General features: G+C 41.4%; 2 protein-coding genes and 1 long non-coding RNA gene across 7 annotated transcripts; 1 reads left to right on the top strand and 2 right to left on the bottom strand.

Moving 5' to 3' along the window:
• Window positions 1–670: 670 nt before the first annotated feature.
• On the bottom strand, window positions 671–5401 carry si:ch211-105j21.9 (sialomucin core protein 24-like). 3 transcript variants are annotated; one of them, XR_002954127.2, is made up of 4 exons: window positions 5293–5401; window positions 1592–2166; window positions 1329–1484; window positions 671–1114 (listed from the first exon to the last, which is right to left on the bottom strand). XR_002954127.2 is itself a non-coding variant. In XM_024426546.2 (4 exons), the coding sequence occupies exons 2-4, from the start codon at window positions 2151–2153 to the stop codon at window positions 846–848; spliced, it is 966 nt and encodes a 321-aa protein (XP_024282314.1). In that variant the 5' UTR covers window positions 2154–2166; window positions 5293–5401; the 3' UTR covers window positions 671–845. The 3 variants fall into 3 exon arrangements, 2 of the variants coding, with proteins under 2 accessions (XP_024282314.1, XP_024282315.1); XM_024426546.2 differs by having other exon boundaries at window positions 671–1093; XM_024426547.2 differs by lacking the exon at window positions 5293–5401 and adding an exon at window positions 4103–4151 and having other exon boundaries at window positions 671–1093.
• A 55-nt stretch (window positions 5402–5456) lies between these two features.
• On the top strand, window positions 5457–14950 carry LOC112254209. 3 transcript variants are annotated; one of them, XR_006083056.1, is made up of 6 exons: window positions 5457–5578; window positions 8762–8980; window positions 9086–9171; window positions 12440–12519; window positions 12654–12814; window positions 14819–14947. It is a non-coding gene; the product is annotated as an uncharacterized LOC112254209 (long non-coding RNA). The 3 variants fall into 3 exon arrangements; XR_006083057.1 differs by lacking the exons at window positions 12440–12519; window positions 12654–12814 and having other exon boundaries at window positions 9100–9171; window positions 14819–14950; XR_002954130.2 differs by lacking the exons at window positions 12440–12519; window positions 12654–12814 and having other exon boundaries at window positions 14819–14950.
• On the bottom strand, window positions 5938–15902 carry LOC112254207 (sodium-coupled monocarboxylate transporter 1-like). The gene is made up of 15 exons (XM_024426545.2): window positions 14812–15902; window positions 13388–13453; window positions 13109–13160; window positions 12703–12770; window positions 12291–12445; window positions 12025–12165; window positions 11783–11912; window positions 9095–9183; window positions 8722–8834; window positions 8401–8468; window positions 8217–8303; window positions 7795–7988; window positions 7434–7543; window positions 7155–7240; window positions 5938–7016 (listed from the first exon to the last, which is right to left on the bottom strand). The coding sequence occupies exons 1-15, from the start codon at window positions 15166–15168 to the stop codon at window positions 6891–6893; spliced, it is 1842 nt and encodes a 613-aa protein (XP_024282313.1). The 5' UTR covers window positions 15169–15902; the 3' UTR covers window positions 5938–6890.
• Between the last annotated feature and the right edge of the window lie 1469 nt (window positions 15903–17371).

Below are 17371 nucleotides of genomic sequence, written 5' to 3'. Positions count from 1 at the left end.
GCACTGAGTTTGAAGGTAGGCCTTGAAATACCTCCACAGGTACACCTCCAATTGACTCAAATGATGTCAATTAGCCTATCCGAAGCTTCTAAAGCCATGACATCATTTTCTGGAATTTTCCAAGCTGTTTAAAGGCACAGTCAAATTAGTGTATGTAACCTTCTGACCCACTGGAATTGTGATACAGTGAATTATAAGTTAAATAATTTGTCTGTAAACAATTGTTGGAAAAATGACTTGTGTCATGCACAAAGTACATGTTCTAACCAACTTCCAAAACTATAGTTTGTTAACAACTATAGTTTGTCCTCGGATGGGTCCTCGGATGTCTCCTGACCCCTCCTGTCTCAGCCTCCAGTATTTATGCTGCAGTAGTTTATGTGTCGAGGGGCTAGGGTCAGTTTGTTATATCTGGAGTACTTCTCCTGTCCTATTCGGTGTCCTGTGTGAATCTAAGTGTGCGTTCTCTAATTCTCTCCTCCTCTCTCTCAGAGGACCTGAGCCCTAGGACCATGACCACCAGTTTTTCCTAGCCACCGTGCTTCTACACCTGCATTGCTTGCTGTTTGGGGTTTTAGGCTGGGTTTCTGTACAGCACTTTGAGATATCAGCTGATGTACGAAGGGCTATATAAATAAATTTGATTTGATTTGATTTAACAAGAAATTTGTGGAGTGGTTGAAAAAGTTTTCATGACTCCAACCTAAGTGTATGTAAACTTCCGACTTCAACATTATAAACAATGCAATTGTTATAGTGATGTTAAAAAAAAAGCCCATTGGCTAGTTTGGACACCATTTACAAACTGGAGTAAAAAAAAGAAAAAAAAGAAGCTAGATTTGACATTAAAAATCATCATCAATTGGCTGAAAAGTATGAAAGGTAGAGGCCTCATAGCCTGGGGAGCTCTCTCGTTCTTCAGTTAAGAACTCCAGGCGGAACTGTGATCGCTGGGACACATGTAGACGGTTATCAAAATTGAACTCATCCTCCGTCATATCAGTAGTTGTCATAGTTGGATTATAGATTTGTGAACCATCGTAGAGTCCTCCTGAAATTACAAGTGTGTCATCTGCTGCTAGGGATCCACCCACTGAAAATTAATTGAGGAGAGCTGTAAGAACCAATGTAACAGTCACTACAGTAGCACAAATGTGTCAGCTGTAATAAAACATATATTAATGTACTACACAAGAATGAAACTCATGTATTATCTAATTGGAGCCTGCATGCACTGTCAATGTGTCTACATCTTAGTGAGACTGACAAAATGCATTTGAGATATTGGAGAAAGATCTAATGAGAACATGATGTATGAATTCTCTTACCTTCGGCCTCAGAGTTGTTATAGAGAGGTCGATGTGAGTATTGCCTCATCTGGTTCCATCTATTCAACGTGTAAATAAATATTCCCAAAACAAACACCCCAAGCACAACACTGAAGAAAACCGTCATGCCTTTTTCTGAATTGTCTAGTCCAAAACCTGTTGAATAAACCAGGAAAGATGTGAATAATTGAAATTCACTTACATTTGTGTTGCATAATAACTAATCATCTTTAAAGACAGACATGTCAACCAGCAGCAGTTACCTTGTGTCACATTATGTGTTGCGGTTGTCATCGGCATGGCGGCATTTGTGGTTTGAGGAAGATTCTTAGTGGATTGTTGTGGTGGGATATTTGATGTACTGCTTTGGTTTTCAGTGGTCTTGGCCTCTTGGGTGGTTGGTGCAGTGGAGGGGACAATACCTGGGACTGTAATGGCTGCAGATGTAGCATTAGCTGTAGGCGCCAAAGCTGATGGTGTTGCCTCAGTAGTTGTGTTTGAGCTCACAGCCAGTGCTGTTGTGGTTGTTGAGTTGTCCTGCACAGCATTGTGAGTTGTTGTTCCAGTGCTGTTCTGACTTGAGTTATGGTAACTTGTAGTAGAGAGAGCACCGTCAACAGTGACATTTGAAGGAGTTGACATGGCTGTGGTGTAGGTCTGGTTTGGCATCATTGTCTCTGTGATTGCAGTAACCAAACGGATATTTGCGACAGTGGCATTATTTCCTCTCTCAGAAGAGCTTGTCAGAGTTGTAGTTGTAGTCAAGGAAATGGCCATAATAAAACTTGCCAGGGGTAGAGAAAGTCTGTGATCAATGGCCATCATGTTCTCTTTGGTCCTATAATGAACAACATAATAAAGACATGTATTATAAGGATCCAAAAAAAAAAAAAAAAGTTGTGTATACAGTGTTGACCAACCATATCTTAAAGTCCCTCAGGCTGTGTGTTCTAATATAGAAACAACACAAGCCTGTACTTGTTCTATTTTTTCACAGTCCCAAAGGATACCATACATATGAGTCACAACCAATGTTCTCTTAAAATGTTTTAGGCACTGAGCAAATTTCTGGTCTGCTGAGCTCGAATGTTGTGAAAATTCTGTGCAACTTCCAGAGCGCGTTTACTGTGACCACTGAGGCTGTACCTGCGTTAAGTAACAGTTTTAACAGTGGCCAAGTAGGCTACTGTGGCTATTTGATCATAATGTAGGCCTACCAGGGTGGCCTACCATCAAAAACAATGGACAAAATGCATCCCATAACCTTTTAACATGTAAACAGCTGTTCTATCATTCAGCCTACAGTAGCAGCCAATGTGTGGTTTTCAATGTAGGCCTACATGAGACTTTTGAAGAAAAAAAACAGGCAGGGCTCGACATTAACCTGTTTATCCATTTGTCCTTCAGACAAGGAAGTGACTGAAAATGAGGTTGTTTGATGCAAGAAACCACTTTACAAAATAACATTCGTTACTATTCCCATACTATTATTACAGAGAATCAGACAAATTATGCTACCCTCTGCCTACTGGCTACTTAGCTTATTCAAGCCTGTCTCAAAATACAACACTGCCCCTTTAACACATAAAAAAAGCTCTTTACCTGACTCACTTTTCAAAAATGTCTAGAAAAGGTACACATGTTGGGCTCTTGTAGGAAAAAATCACTAAACTATTGCTGACTACACATTATCTATAACTGGGCTAATAACAAACTAGCAAAGGATATGAACAAAAATGTGCACAGGTGGCCACATGCAGCTCTTGCTTTAATCGCAAAAGAAGCACATCTACTCACGACCACAGCTGTAAAGTCCAGATCAAAGCAAATGGCATGGATCCATATATGGCAGTGGTCTATTTGCATATAGGCTTACTGCAGCTCTGATTGGTTATGCCGCACCGGTCTGCGTAGTTTACGGGATGAGACCATGCCTGTCAATGCAATAGAATCCTAGTCTGTTGCGTTCTGCCTACAATGCAATATCTTGCATTGTTCGTTTTGTTTCTGAATGTTGCATTGAAAGTGGCTAATATTGCGTTGATTCGATCACAATTTCCACATTAACGCAAATGCTGATAGTGTTAACTAACATGGAAAACTCTAGTTTTGTTGAGCGAAATTCAATCTCGTTCTTCTCTCAGTGGACTGATATAAGAGTATTTCTTCTGCGCAGTAGTCCCAGGGGAGCTGCGCAGCAGTCACGGGTTACTGTACGCGGGTATTTTGGAGGAAACGTTGGTCACGACCCATGTTTTGTCATTGTATTCAGGTAGTCCTGCTGTGTATGCTAGCCTTTGTATTAGCAAAATGTTACAGCACATGTGTATTTGACCGAGGTAGGCAGAATCGCACCTCTTTCAGCCCACTAAAGAATTAGCATCATAATAACTAAACGAGAGTCTACAGTATAAAAAAAAAACCTACCATCTAGAAGACGGAGACAGTACAGGTGCATCAAAGCTGGGACATAGAGACTAAAAAACAGCTTCTATCACCACTAGCCGGTCTCCGCGCAGTATCCTGCCCTGAACTTAGTCACTTACTAGCCGGCTACCACCAATCCTTCACCTTAGAGACTGTTGCCCTATGTACATAGTCATTGAACACTGCGTACTTTAATAATGTCTACATACCGTTTTACCTACTTCATATGTATATACTGTATTCCAGTCAAGGCTCATCCTATATACCTACTGATGCACACACCTTTCCTATTCATATACTGCCCATACACACCATTATATACATACGGTATATATATATATATATACCTGTCTCAACGTCAACAGTGAAGAGGCAACTCCGGGATGCTGGCCTTCTAGGCAGAGATGCAAAGAAAAAGACATATCTCAGATAAGCCAATACAAAAAATGATTAAAATGGGCAAAATAACACAGACACTGGACAGAGATATGGCTTTTTCTTTGCAACTCTGCCTAGAAGGCCAGCATCCTGGAATTGTCTCTTCACTTTTGACGTTGAGACTGGTGTTTTGCGGGTACTATTTAATGAAGCTGCCAGTTGAGGACTTGTGAGGTGTCTGTCATTGGAACATAGGAGTGATGGTTGCTGATGATGGGCCTCTGTACGCCTATGTAGATATTCCATAAAAAAATCAGTTGTTTCCAGCTACAATAGTCATTTACAACATTAACAATGTCTATACTGTATTTAAGATAAATGTTATGTTATTTTAATGGACAAAAAATGTGCTTTTTTAAGAAAAAAAACAAGGACATTTTAAGTCACTTAGAAATGTCCTTGTTTTTTAAAGAAAAGCAAAAAAATGTGGCCATTAAAATAACATAAGATTGATCAGAAATACAGTATAGACATTGTTAATGTTGTAAATGACTATTGTAGCTGGAAACTACTGATTTTTGTTATGGAATATCTACATAGGCGTACAGAGGCCCATCATCGGCAACCATCACTCCTCCATCACCCTACCATTTTTTACTACTGTTTATAATATATATACACTACTGTTCAAAAGTTATTTATATATATATATATAAATAATACATAACACTAATTTAAATGAAGAAATATCAGAACGAGCAATGTCAGAGACCGGAATATATATATATATATATATATATATATATATATATATATATATATATATATTATATATTCGGTCTCTGACATTGCTCGTTCTGATATTTCTTCATTTAAATTAGTGTTATGTATACTGCACTGACGAAGCTAGAAACATAAGCATTTCGCTGCACCTGCAATAACATCTGCAAAATACAGTATGCGTGCACGACAATAAAATGTGGTTGGAACCGGAACAATACCAATGCACCTGCCTTCTGAAACTAAGTAGAGGGCAACTGAAATATTAAGCACATATGGTGTTTCATTAATACGCTATCTTTCGACTGTGTTTTTGACCTTCCCTATACCCAACCATTTTATTTTCACAGTTAACATTCAGAAAATAGTTTTAGCTCACCTTACACAGCCAGCACCCGTGAGAGTGAAACCAGGAACTTGGTTTATTGCTTTGTTCTCCACTCCCTACAGACCACAGAGAGCAGAAGGCTTGCTTTCATGGCCCAGTGAAATGTGAAGTGGGCGGTCCCCTTCTGTATTCACTTCCTCTATTGTCTGCTGGTTGGCAAGGAGACCTGGTCATTAGTCAGAAGAACTCTTTACATGTAGGCTTACAGTCAACAAATCAGAACTTTTTGCAGATACGTTATCTTTTAAGTTATTATTAAAACCAGTGTTCCGGAGAGGTAAGAAAGGAAGAAAATGTTTTCTCTACCTTTTTTGGGATGTTTGTGTATGGTAGGCTGCACAAATCGCTTTGTCTACTGCATGTTAACTGTATGTGAACCTGGGTATTTGCCCCAGGAAAACAAATTGAAGTAGTACGTTAGTAGCGTACAGTTGTTTGTGGTTAATGAATATGGTCACCTTGGTAAAGATGCATGTGATGTATACAAGATACAGTATAACTGTTGCACTCCAAACCTGTTTAGAAATAAGCATGCATTTGTGTCTAGCTCATTGCCCTTTACCAAGCATGTTTATGAAAAAAACTTGACAATGAAAGAAATCCCAAAAAGAACAATCACAGCAAGCTAACTCAGTATACATTTCAGCACAATCTTTATAGCCACAAAATGAATATACAGTCAAATGTATTGTATCAGCCTAAAGGGCTGTAAAACACAAAATAAACATGATCACATCTCAACTGCATATGCTCATATTACAAGTCCATTATTTGTAGTGACAAGTAGGTTAGATGTACATTTGAATTTATGTATTTGTAATTAAACCTATTTTATCTATAATCTTAACACAATGTTGAAAAGTCATAAACCCCCACCTCACAACCCATCGACCCCAAACTGTTCACACCCCTCTTGTAGGCGATTTATTTTTGTTGTTGTTGTTGTTGCAGTTTTAAAGCTAATTTCCTCCAATTATAGACATCTTGCCATGTCATATGTGTGTTCACATGATGCTTTAGTGACTCAACAAAAACAAAAGGGGCCGCTTTGGGGTTGAGGTCCCTGATCAATTAATCTGGCCATGATAACTACAACTATAAGATAGCTGGTTAGCCTAACATACCTACCTAGCTACCGTAGGCTACCTAGTTGATCAACTGGACATTTTGAACAGGTTATAAATAGCTCTTTAAAGTCTGTCAGTGAGTGACATAGCAAGAGGAAAACTGCCCATACACTAACACATTTTGAATTGGTGCCTTGTGCATTCTCTACTATTACAACTCTCGACAGCAAGAAATTGAAAGCCCAGCTGAGTTAAAATAAATACATAAAAATAACATGACTGTTTTGTCGAACCCACAGTTCATATTGACACTGTTGAATATGGGGTTAGTAATGCTAGTCCTTTGTTCTTGTTCTTCACACACATTTGCTGATTAGGGACTTCATCTGCGTAATTACACACTTGGGCTTCCTTTCTTAGCAAAGAATTTCATTACAATAAAACTAGAATGGAAATGTGAGAGGACAAATCGTTCTCATGGAGCACTCCAGTTGACAGAGTGTATTTAGCTTGGTGACAGCATCACATTTTAGTGACCTTTTCCACATCCTTATCCACAATGTTAAACTGAGAGTCTTTGAATCCAGCGTTGTTTGATCCATTCTTCAGCTCCGATCCAGCCTTTTCATTTATCTCAGAGTCTAATGCCTGTGGAAGACACACAAAGACCACACCAGGAGCCAGTTAACACATAGACAGATAGACACAGCCGCAGAACATTCAATACAGATGTATGCCTACAGTATGAGAGAGAGAGAGAGAGAGGGTTGGAGGAAGAGGCTTTACCTCTGAGTCCTTGCCACAGCCAGCGCAGAATAGATCACGTCTCCTTACAAAGAGATCCAAGCGTAGATTCTCCTGCTTGCAACCACCTGGAAAGACACGACACAAGGAGATGTCTGGCTTAAATAAATGCATCCAGTATCAATTTGAATGAGCCTAAGTCATTATACTTAGGGCTAGGAGTTTTTCCGAAACCAAACTCCTCGTCGGGTCATGATGTCAAAACATAACTCATAACATGCACTATTCTGTTAGGGTTAGCGCTAAAGGAGGTGTCCTCACCTGTGATAGCGCTTACCACCAGGCCCACGATCACAGTCACCAGACTGCCCAGGAGACAGAAGTACAAGTAGGACAGGGAGTACCATGAGTCTGCCAGAGCTGGCCGGTCACTGTAACAACAAGAGAGAGAGAGAGAGAGTCATACCTGAGCAACTTTATCTCAGCCCCCCCTAACACATTAGCCTCGTGAAATCAGATTCCTTTCGGTGACACAGGATGTAAGCTAGCAAGATCAGGCTGATTTAACAAGGCTGCTAACCCATAGCTATAAGCACCATTCGGACTGGTCAAAGGTAGTGTACTATATGGGGAATAGGGGACTTTGGAGACAGTGGTTATAAAGTGACTGTGAGTAACTCACTCAGGCAGAGGGGTCAGTGTTACTGCCCCGGTCCATGGGGCCAGGGTGGTGTAGTTCAGGTCCTGTGTGCGGTTACAGCCTGCCACACTGATTGGCAGGGGGTTGGTCTTATCAGCTAGGGGTGGGTATATCTGCGCTCCAATCCCTACCCACAGTGTAATAACAAGGCCCACAATCAGTCCTGTGAGTCCCCCCTGCAGGGCATAAGGAAGCAGTCTCAGTACTGTCTTACCTATAGAGATACCGCACATACATTTTTATATTGCCTAACCTTTGACGTTGTTGTATTTAACAACACAATATTGATTTTTTTGTCAGGACTTTTATAGTGTTTACAGATGTTGATTTCTCTTTGAGTAATGAGTTAATCAGTCTTTGAGTATGAATGATGATTGATATGAATGAGATCGGGGGATGCCTACTGTTGAGTTTGCTGTGCGCCAGAACATGCCTAGTACATAAAGTCCAAGAAGAGGTCCACTTATCATTCCAAATATGGACAGTGCTGCCTGAAAAGAGACAACTGTTAGAAACATAAAGTTGAGGGGATGACTACCAGACAGCAGGTTATGCTACAGAGCCACATCTGATTGTTTTTTTTCCTACCTGCAAAATGCTTCCCATCAGTGAAGCTATTGCAGCCATCCCAATGCACAAAAACCCGAAGAAAATACCTGGAATATGTCCAGATAATTAAATATACCATAAACGTATGATGAACATATGATGATTAAGACTATATTTACATGTAAAGTAACAACATATAATGAAATATAATGAACATACTAAAGAAAAATTCTAACTGACCTTCTATATTTGTATCACAGCATTATTTGAATGAACCCACATGTAATTTTGTTACTCTTACATAGGGCTGTGGCGGTCATGACATTTTGTCAGATTGTTATTGTTTTGTGTGAAACTCACTGAGGCCCATGTTGATCCAGGACACCTGTTTCTCTGTCAGGTTTTTCCACACTGGCCTGACGAAGTCCTCCACAGTGACAGCCACCAGCGCATTGATGCTGGAGGACACAGTACTGAAACAGACACAATGGCAATAGATGAGGGGAAGAGAAAGAATGTCCTTTGTCTGCAGGGAATTCATAGTTAAACACATTCATTGATAGGTTAGTAGTGGAATACCGCTTGTGTTTGGACCCAGGACGGGGTAGGGGGTCGTGAGGTGGGTTTTTCTTACTATGCCAATCAATTTAAATATCCATCTAGACCTTTTCCACCTAGAACATTTGTGTGACCAAACCTTCTCTATTTGGGTTCCCCTTGGGAGTATTCTCACCTTAGGGTGCCACTGTATGCTGCAGACACAAACAATCCAGGGACTCCAGGATAGGCTGCCAGAATGTCCATCACCAGGTAAGGAAGCAGCTTGTTTACACAAACACACACACACGCAAGCACGCACACACGCACATACACACACACACACACACACACACACACACTGGTCAGTTTCAACATTTGATAACACTGCCATAGACAAATCAAATTCAAATCTAATCACATTTAATTTGTCACATGGTTTGTAGACAACAGGTGTAGACTAACAATGAAATGTTTACTTATGGGTCCTTTTCCAATAATGCAGAGTTAAAGAGAAGAAGAAAGAAAATAGTGACACAGTGAATAACATGGCTATATATAGGGAGTAGAAAATAACATGGCTTTATATAGGGAGTAGAAAATAACATGGATATATATAGGGAGTAGAAAATAACATGGCTATATATAGGGAGTAGAAAATAACATGGCTTTATATAGTAAGTAGAAAATAACATGGCTATATATAGAGAGTAGAAAATAACATGGCTATATATAGAGAGTAGAAAATAACATGGCTATATATAGGGAGTAGAAAATAATGTACCCGCCTGCCTGACCATTCTGCCTGCCTTGACAACGAGCCTGTCTGCCACTCTGTACCTCCTAGACCCTGATCTGGTCTTGACCTTTTTGCCTGTCCACGACTATTCTCTTGCCTACCCCTTTGGATTATTAAACATAGTAAGACTCCAACCATTTGCCTCCTGTGTCTGCATCATTGCCTCGCCTTGTGCATTGATAGTACGAACTGGCCATGACAGACCCAGCAGACTTGGATCAGCTCTGCCATGCTGTCTCCCTGCAGGGAGCCACCATTAGGAGAGATGAGGAGTTGGTACAGGGCCTTTTGGAAGGGCTGCCTCCTGTGTCTGCATCTGGGTCTCACCTTGTGCCTTGATAAATGCAGCCAGTCAAGATGCTCTCGATGGTGCAGCCATTTAACTTTTTGAGGATCTGAGGGCCCATGCCAAATCTTTTCAGCCTCCCGACGCGGGAATAGGCATTGCCATGCCCTCTTCAAGATTGTGTTGGTGTGCTTTGACCATGATAGATCCTTAGTGATGTGCCGACTGAGGAACTTGAAGCTCTGACATGCTCAACAACAGGCCCGTAGATGTGAATGGGGGCGTGCTCGGGCCCTCCTTTCTCTGTATCTTTTTTGTCTTGCTAACAGCTTTTTTGTCTTGCTGACGTTGAGGGAGAGGTTGTTGTCCTAGCACCACACTGCCACGTCTCTAACATCATCCCTATAGGCTGTCTCCTCATCATTGGCTATCAGGCCCACCACCGTTGTGTCGTCGGCAAACTTCATGTTGGTGTTACAGTCATGCAAAGCCACGCAGTCGTGGGTGAACAGGGAGTACAGAAGGGGACTAAGCACACACCCCTGAGGGGCCCCCGTGTTGAGGGTCAGCGTGGTAGATATGTCTGGAAACATGTAGGTATTACAAACTGGGTCAGGGAGAGGTTGAAAATGTCAGTGAAGACACTTCGTAACTGGTAAGTGCATGCTCTGAGTACGTGTCCTGGTAATCCGTCTGGCCCTGCCATATTTTGAATGTTAATCTGTTAAAGGTCTTATTCACACCGGCTTCGGAGAGAGTGATCTCACAGTCTTCCGGAACAGCTGGTGCTCTCACGCATAGTTCAGTGTTGTTTGCCTTGAAGCGAGCATAGAAGGCATTTCCCTCATTTGGTAGGCCCATGTCACTTTGCAGCTCGTGGCTATGTTTCCCTTTATAATCCATGATAATTTGCAAGCCCTGCCACATCCGACGAGCATCAGAGCCTGTGTAGTAGGATTTTGTCTTAGTCCTGTATTGACGTTTTGCCTGTTTGATGATTCCTTGGAGGGCATAGCAGGATTTCTTATAAGCGTCCGAGTTAGTGTCCCGCTCCTTTCAAGCGGCAGCTCTAGCCTTTATGTCAGTGTGGATATTGCCTTTAGTCCATGGCTTCTGGTTGGGATATGTATGCACGGTCACTGGGGGGAAGACGTTGTCGATGCACTTAGCAATGAAGCCAGTGACTAATGTGGTAAACTCCTCAATGCCATCGGATGAATCCCGGAACATATTCCAGTCTGTGCTAGTGAAACAGTCCTGTAATTGAACATCTGCTTAATCTGACCACTTCCGAATTAAGCATGTCACTGGTACTTCCTGTTTGAGTCTTTGCATGTAAGCAAGAATCTGGAGGACAGAGTCATTGTCAGATTTGCCAAATGGGGGGCGAAGGAGAGCTTTGTATGCATATCTGTGTGAGTAAAGATCATCTAGAGTTTTTTTCCCCCTTTAGTCGCACAGTTGACATGCTGGTAGAAATGATGTAAAACGGATTTCAGTTTTCCTGCATTGAAATCACCAGCCACTAGGAGCTCTGCCTCTGGAAGAGCATTTTCTTGTTGGCTTATGGCCTTACAGCTTGTTGAGTACGGTCTAAGTGCCAGCATCGGTTTGTGGTGGTAAATAGACTGCTACAAAAAATATAGATGTAAACTCTCTTGGTAAAAAGTATGGTCTACAATTTATCATGAGATATTCTAACTCGGGCGAGCAGAACCTCGAGACTTCCTTAATATTAGTGCAGCAATTTATATGCCGTCCATGCCTATATTAACCATAGCTGTCTTACACTTACTTACCTGATCAACTGCCCCTACATCACCGTTAGTGAATGGATCACAGTCTTTGTAAATGGAGTACATGGTGAGGCCGGAGAACACTGCTAAGCTCACAGTCAACCAGAGACCAATTATATTTCCATACAGTGACCTGAGGGTTTTAAAGAAAGCAAACATGGAAAAAACACTCACATTGCTATTCTTCTTTCACAACTTTTCCTGTGTGATTGTTCTAAATTGTGGAAAGTAGGAGTGCACCTTACAGTTTGGCTTGGGTTAGGGTTTTGCAAGAGATGTAACGCTGCACCTGTGACTGGTTGATGGAGTAAATGGACACCCACATTACACTGCCACCAACCACTATCGTCCAGAAGGTGTGACGCTTCAAAGGGTCTGGATCAAAACTGCATTAGAAGGTATTAAATTGAAAACGCTCAGGAAACTATGCGGGGTCATACTGTGCTGCTAATGAATTTGTATCATTGTAGCTATTCAATCCCTGCATGACATTTGTGGACATTATACTTACTCAAACGCGCTGAGCCTGCCTCCCTGGTAGCAGTCGTCCCAGATCTTCCCCAGGCCCCCCTGGATGACAGCCCCCCTTGCGATGACAGCCACGAAACCTGCTAACATGATCACCATCTGAAACACGTCTGTCCATATCACCGCTTTCAGACCTCCCTGAGAACCACAATTCAACATGGAGTCAGGGGAAGGAATGTACCGTGTGCCGTAACCTCATGTACACAAAAGAGGTATGTTCATGTGTAGGTTCTGTTGTGTTTCCTGGACCCTAGTAATTGCCCATAACTGGGTTACAGTTTTCCCTGCACGGTCATGTCATGGGGTCAGGAAAAACTCCTGGCCTTGATCATGTGTATTGTCACAGCAGGAAGGTGTTGATTGCTGATTGGGAGTGTGTGAGATGAGCCACTGACCAGGGTACAGTAGAGGATGCACACCACCCCAGTGGCCACCAGCACTCCCCAGAGGTTCATCCCTGTGACTGAAACACACAGAAGTTCAGCCCTGTGACTGAAATGCCCAGAGGTACAGACCCCTTTACATGACTTGTCCAGATAGTACTCTTCAACTGTTTCCTTGAGATTAAACTATATACATATGAATCATGTATGATATCACTTAACCTAACAATATCTGCATGTTCTCTTTTGAGCTGCTGATAGCATCAATTCATGAACAATTAGACAACACAATCATCAGATCATAGGCCAATTGAATTAGCTAAAGATGTATAATCAGTCAGACCCTCGATCAACGCGCATATAATATTATTGTGGTTTGGATAAGGGACATTACAGAGGTACTTTGCATATGACTTACTTTGATTGAGTGCGAGAGCTGGCGCATATATGACCATACCAGTGTACAGGGCCTGAAAGAAACACAGCAATTAGTTGATTGATGTAAACATATACTTGATGCACATTCATAAAGGTGGAATGTTTACCTGAGATGGCCAGATGGCTTCAGAAAAACAGGCAAATGGAAAAAAGGGACATTTTTTGTCGTTAAAGTATTACAGATATTATTGTTTCCACCAAATCCTTGGGGAAGTATTGCCTATTCATCCCATCTTCATGATGTTAACTGAATATTTACCGTTTGTGTGATGTACATGGATGTCCCGATCACCCGAATCAACTTATTAAAGCGCATCTCCAGATACTGCAGAGGAAATAAACATTTTAGTCAAACCTGGCCTGATTTCATTGGCTTTTTACACTTGTAAGTATTTGTTTCTACCCAGCTAACAACGACATGTTCCCAAATTGTTTGAGAACGTTAGTTAGTTAGTTAGTTAGTTAGTTAGTTAGTTCCCGTAAGTGTCTCATTAGGTCACGAACCCTCAGAAAACTGAACACGTTAATTTACTTGTAACGTCCCACGAAATGTTTCTAGAACATTAATATTGTATATTCTGAGAACATGGTAACCATGTTCTGAGTATGTTCTGTTTCAAATTAAGGGACTAACTCTGACATCAAAATCTGCTAAAGGGGTTCTCAGAAGGTCTTTGTTAACACAGATTGTTCCCCTAACTAATGGAAAACTGAACACTCGAACATTAGGGGAACATTACGGGTAACATTACAAAAATGTTCTTTCTCCATAGAATTGTTATCTGGGTAATCAGGAAGTGATGATAATGAAAGATGCATAGACTTTTCATAAGACTGTGGCATAGACTGTTCACACCTACCCACAACTCTGGACCCAAGTATCTCTTGTACCTCATTCTACCCTCCTGCCCCACATGCACCCCTCGCTCCTCCAGGTCCGTCTACCTTCAGCACCCCAGCAGCAGACTAAAAACTATGGGTGACAGGGCTTTCAGACACTATTAGGGCTGCAGAGTCTCGTTCCTACTTTAAGGCATAGCTAGACTGTGCTGTTCAGAAAAGCTTACAAGGACCTCAGCTAATTCTGTTATTGTGTCCTCTGGATCTGGCAACACCTGTATATAGCTTTGATTGTTGTCTGTGTTCTATCTGGATTGGTTTTATTATTATTATTTATTGCAAAATGTTTGCACTTTGGGTCTGAGAAAAGCGCTTCACAAATTAGAATCATCATCATTATTATCTGCAAGCCTAAAGCCTCAACATTATTTTTGATTAAGTCATCAATGGTTTCTTTGTCAAAACAAAGGAAACAATTGTATGGACTTTTAATGCAGTTAGTCACACATTTAGTCCTCATAGATGCTGAATGTGACAGATGTAACAGGAAGACACCCCTCCTGGATTAGATTGCTTTCATGGATCAGTGATGAATCATTAGTTAAATTACAACGGATAGACATGTTAGAGCACACCCCTCTCATCAACACCTCTCCCTACTGATTCATCTTAATTCCTACACCTAACCTCTTACCCAAGTTCCCCCTATTCCTCTTCACTTTATCTCCATCCACGTTGATTGCACTTGCTGTTTGACCGGTACAATAGACCCAGTGGAATGGTCACAAAAGTACAATGTATTTGACCCAAGTGGGTCTGACACTGTCTGGTATATCTCCTTACCTCATAGGTGCTGGTGATGCCCAGGCGGTAGAAGAGAGGGACAAATATCTCGGCGGTGATGATGGACATGATGGCATAGGAGATGGCAAAGATCCAGTAGTCCGCCCCAAACCGATAGGCTTCGGCTGGTGTGCCGATCACGGTGATGCCAGACATGAAGCTGGCAGTGAGGGACATGGCAACGGGCACCGCTGTCATCTGACGGCCCCCCAGCAGGAACTCACCGCTGCTGTTGTTCTTGCGGCCCCGGATGGCTTGGAACAGGCCAATGCCAGCTGCCCCCAGGACTGTGCCCACAAATACCACATAGTCCCACACAGAGAACGAGGCCACGGGGCCCCCTGTGCCCATCGTCATGGTTAATGAGCCCAGAAGAGATCTCTCAGGCAGGGACCGACACTTATCTCACCTTTACTATCTAAACACCTTCACCCACTGCTCGTAACTTAGATCTTACAGTTTGATTGTTAGGCAATGTTGCTAATATTTAATTTCCTTTCTTTCCAATGCACACAATTTTTCCCATTTAAAATTCGATCAAATGAATGTTATTTGAATTACAGAATTATTTAACTTTCACGAAGTTAAATCAAGAATGTCAAAATAAAACACTTTTACTAAAATTGAGGCCAACCGTTTTTCAGTCTTTCAAGAGAAAAAACCAATAGCACATAAATTCTCAGTCAACTATATATGCACCTCAGTAATGCCAGTATCAATACAGATTAAGTTTAGAAATTATTGCAGTTATTTGACACTTACAATAGACATCCACAATGGAAAGAAATGTCCTTCTACAAACATCCTAGAATCCCAAGAACTAATGTCCAATATTCCTATGTGATAAGTCTTCCTTACTTGTTGATGTTGAACAACGCTGAAAACTACTAGCAAAGCATCCTCCTGTTTAGCAAGACTTCCTTGTGTGCTCCCCTTGTCCTGACAAAAGCATGGAAGAACACACTATTGGTGCTGGTTAACCATAAATACAACTTTAATGAATCATCACCCAAGGACAACAGATACAGAATTCACCGCACCGCCTTCCAAGATTGTAAAACGGAACGATCTTTATATCTGACTTCATAAAGTGTGTTTGGCCTGCCGGCTGCTCTACCATTCAATAGAGATATACTGTTGGTTTTATTGTTGAGGTAAAACACCATGCATTGTCAGCCTGACACTGTTGTAACTGTCGAAACATGGGATCCGCATCAAGAACTCCTGCAATATTTATGGACTCTAAGACCAAACTTTTTTATTATATTTTGTATCATTTGTGTGTGTTTTTGTTCTACCTTGTGTTATTTTTAGTACCACAATTATATTGATTACTGCATTGTTGGGTTTAGAGCTTGCAAGAAAGGCAGTTTACAATGCAGTTACAACCCTGTACTAGTGAACATGACATTAAAACTTGACTGATTAGACTTTCCAGACAAGCTAAGTCAGCTGTGAGATAGAACAACACATGTAGTCATTGATCAGCCATTGATGAGTCATTCGATCCCATTGCATGAGTCAGTATATTGTAAAAAAATGTTTAGATGAGAGCACTTTTTGAAATAGAAGACAATGCCCAGTTTTTGGGGAAATTAAGAATACTGAATCACTCAAGGACTCAGTTACAACCTTACATGACCATGAGATACAGGGATTTTTTATTTTTTGATTTCACCTTTATTTAACCAGGTAGGCTATTTGAGAACAGGTTCTCATTTGCAACTGCGACCTGGCCAAGATAAAGCATAGCAATTTGACACATACAACAACATAGAGTTACACATGGAATAAACAAAACATACAGTAGAACAAAGAAAACAAAAAGTCTATATACAGTGAGTACAAATTAAGTAAGATAAGGGAGTTAAGGCAATAAATAGCCATGGTGGCGAAGTAATTATAATATAGCAGTTAAACACTGGAATGGTAGATGTGTAGAAGATGAATGTGCAAGTAGAGATACTGGGGTACAAAGGAGCAAGATAAATAAATAAATACAGTATAGGGATGAGGTAGGTAGATAGATGGGCTGTTTACAGATGGCTATGTTCAAGTGCAGTGATCTGTGAGCTGCTCTTACAGCTGGTGCTTAAAGCTAGTGAGGGAGATATGAGTCTCCAGCTTCAGAGATTTTTTCAGTTCGTTCCAATCATTGGCAGCAGAGAACTGGAAGGAAAGACGACCAAAGGAGGAATTGGCTTTGGGGGTGACCAGTGAGATATACCTGCTGGAGCCACGGAGGTCACGGTAGGAGAGTTGTATGGCATTGAAGCTCGTCTGGAGGTTAGTTAACACAGTGTCCAAAGAGGGGCCAGAAGGATGCAGAATGGTGTCATCTGCGTAGAGGTGTATCAGAGAATCACCAGCAGCAAGAGCAACATACATTGATGTATACAGAGAAGAGAGTCGGCCCAAGGCTGGAACCCTGTGGCACCCCCATAGAGACTGCCAGACGTCCGGACAACAGGCCCTCCGATTTGACATACTGAACTCTATCAGAGAAGTATTTGGTAAACCAGGCGAGGCAATCATTTGAGAATCCAAGGCTGTCGAGTCT

The sequence above is a fragment of the Oncorhynchus tshawytscha genome, unplaced genomic scaffold (genome assembly GCF_018296145.1).
Source record: "Oncorhynchus tshawytscha isolate Ot180627B unplaced genomic scaffold, Otsh_v2.0 Un_contig_1824_pilon_pilon, whole genome shotgun sequence".
In the NCBI taxonomy this organism is placed as follows: domain Eukaryota; kingdom Metazoa; phylum Chordata; class Actinopteri; order Salmoniformes; family Salmonidae; genus Oncorhynchus; species Oncorhynchus tshawytscha.
This window is presented reverse-complemented; position numbering and strand designations above follow the sequence as displayed.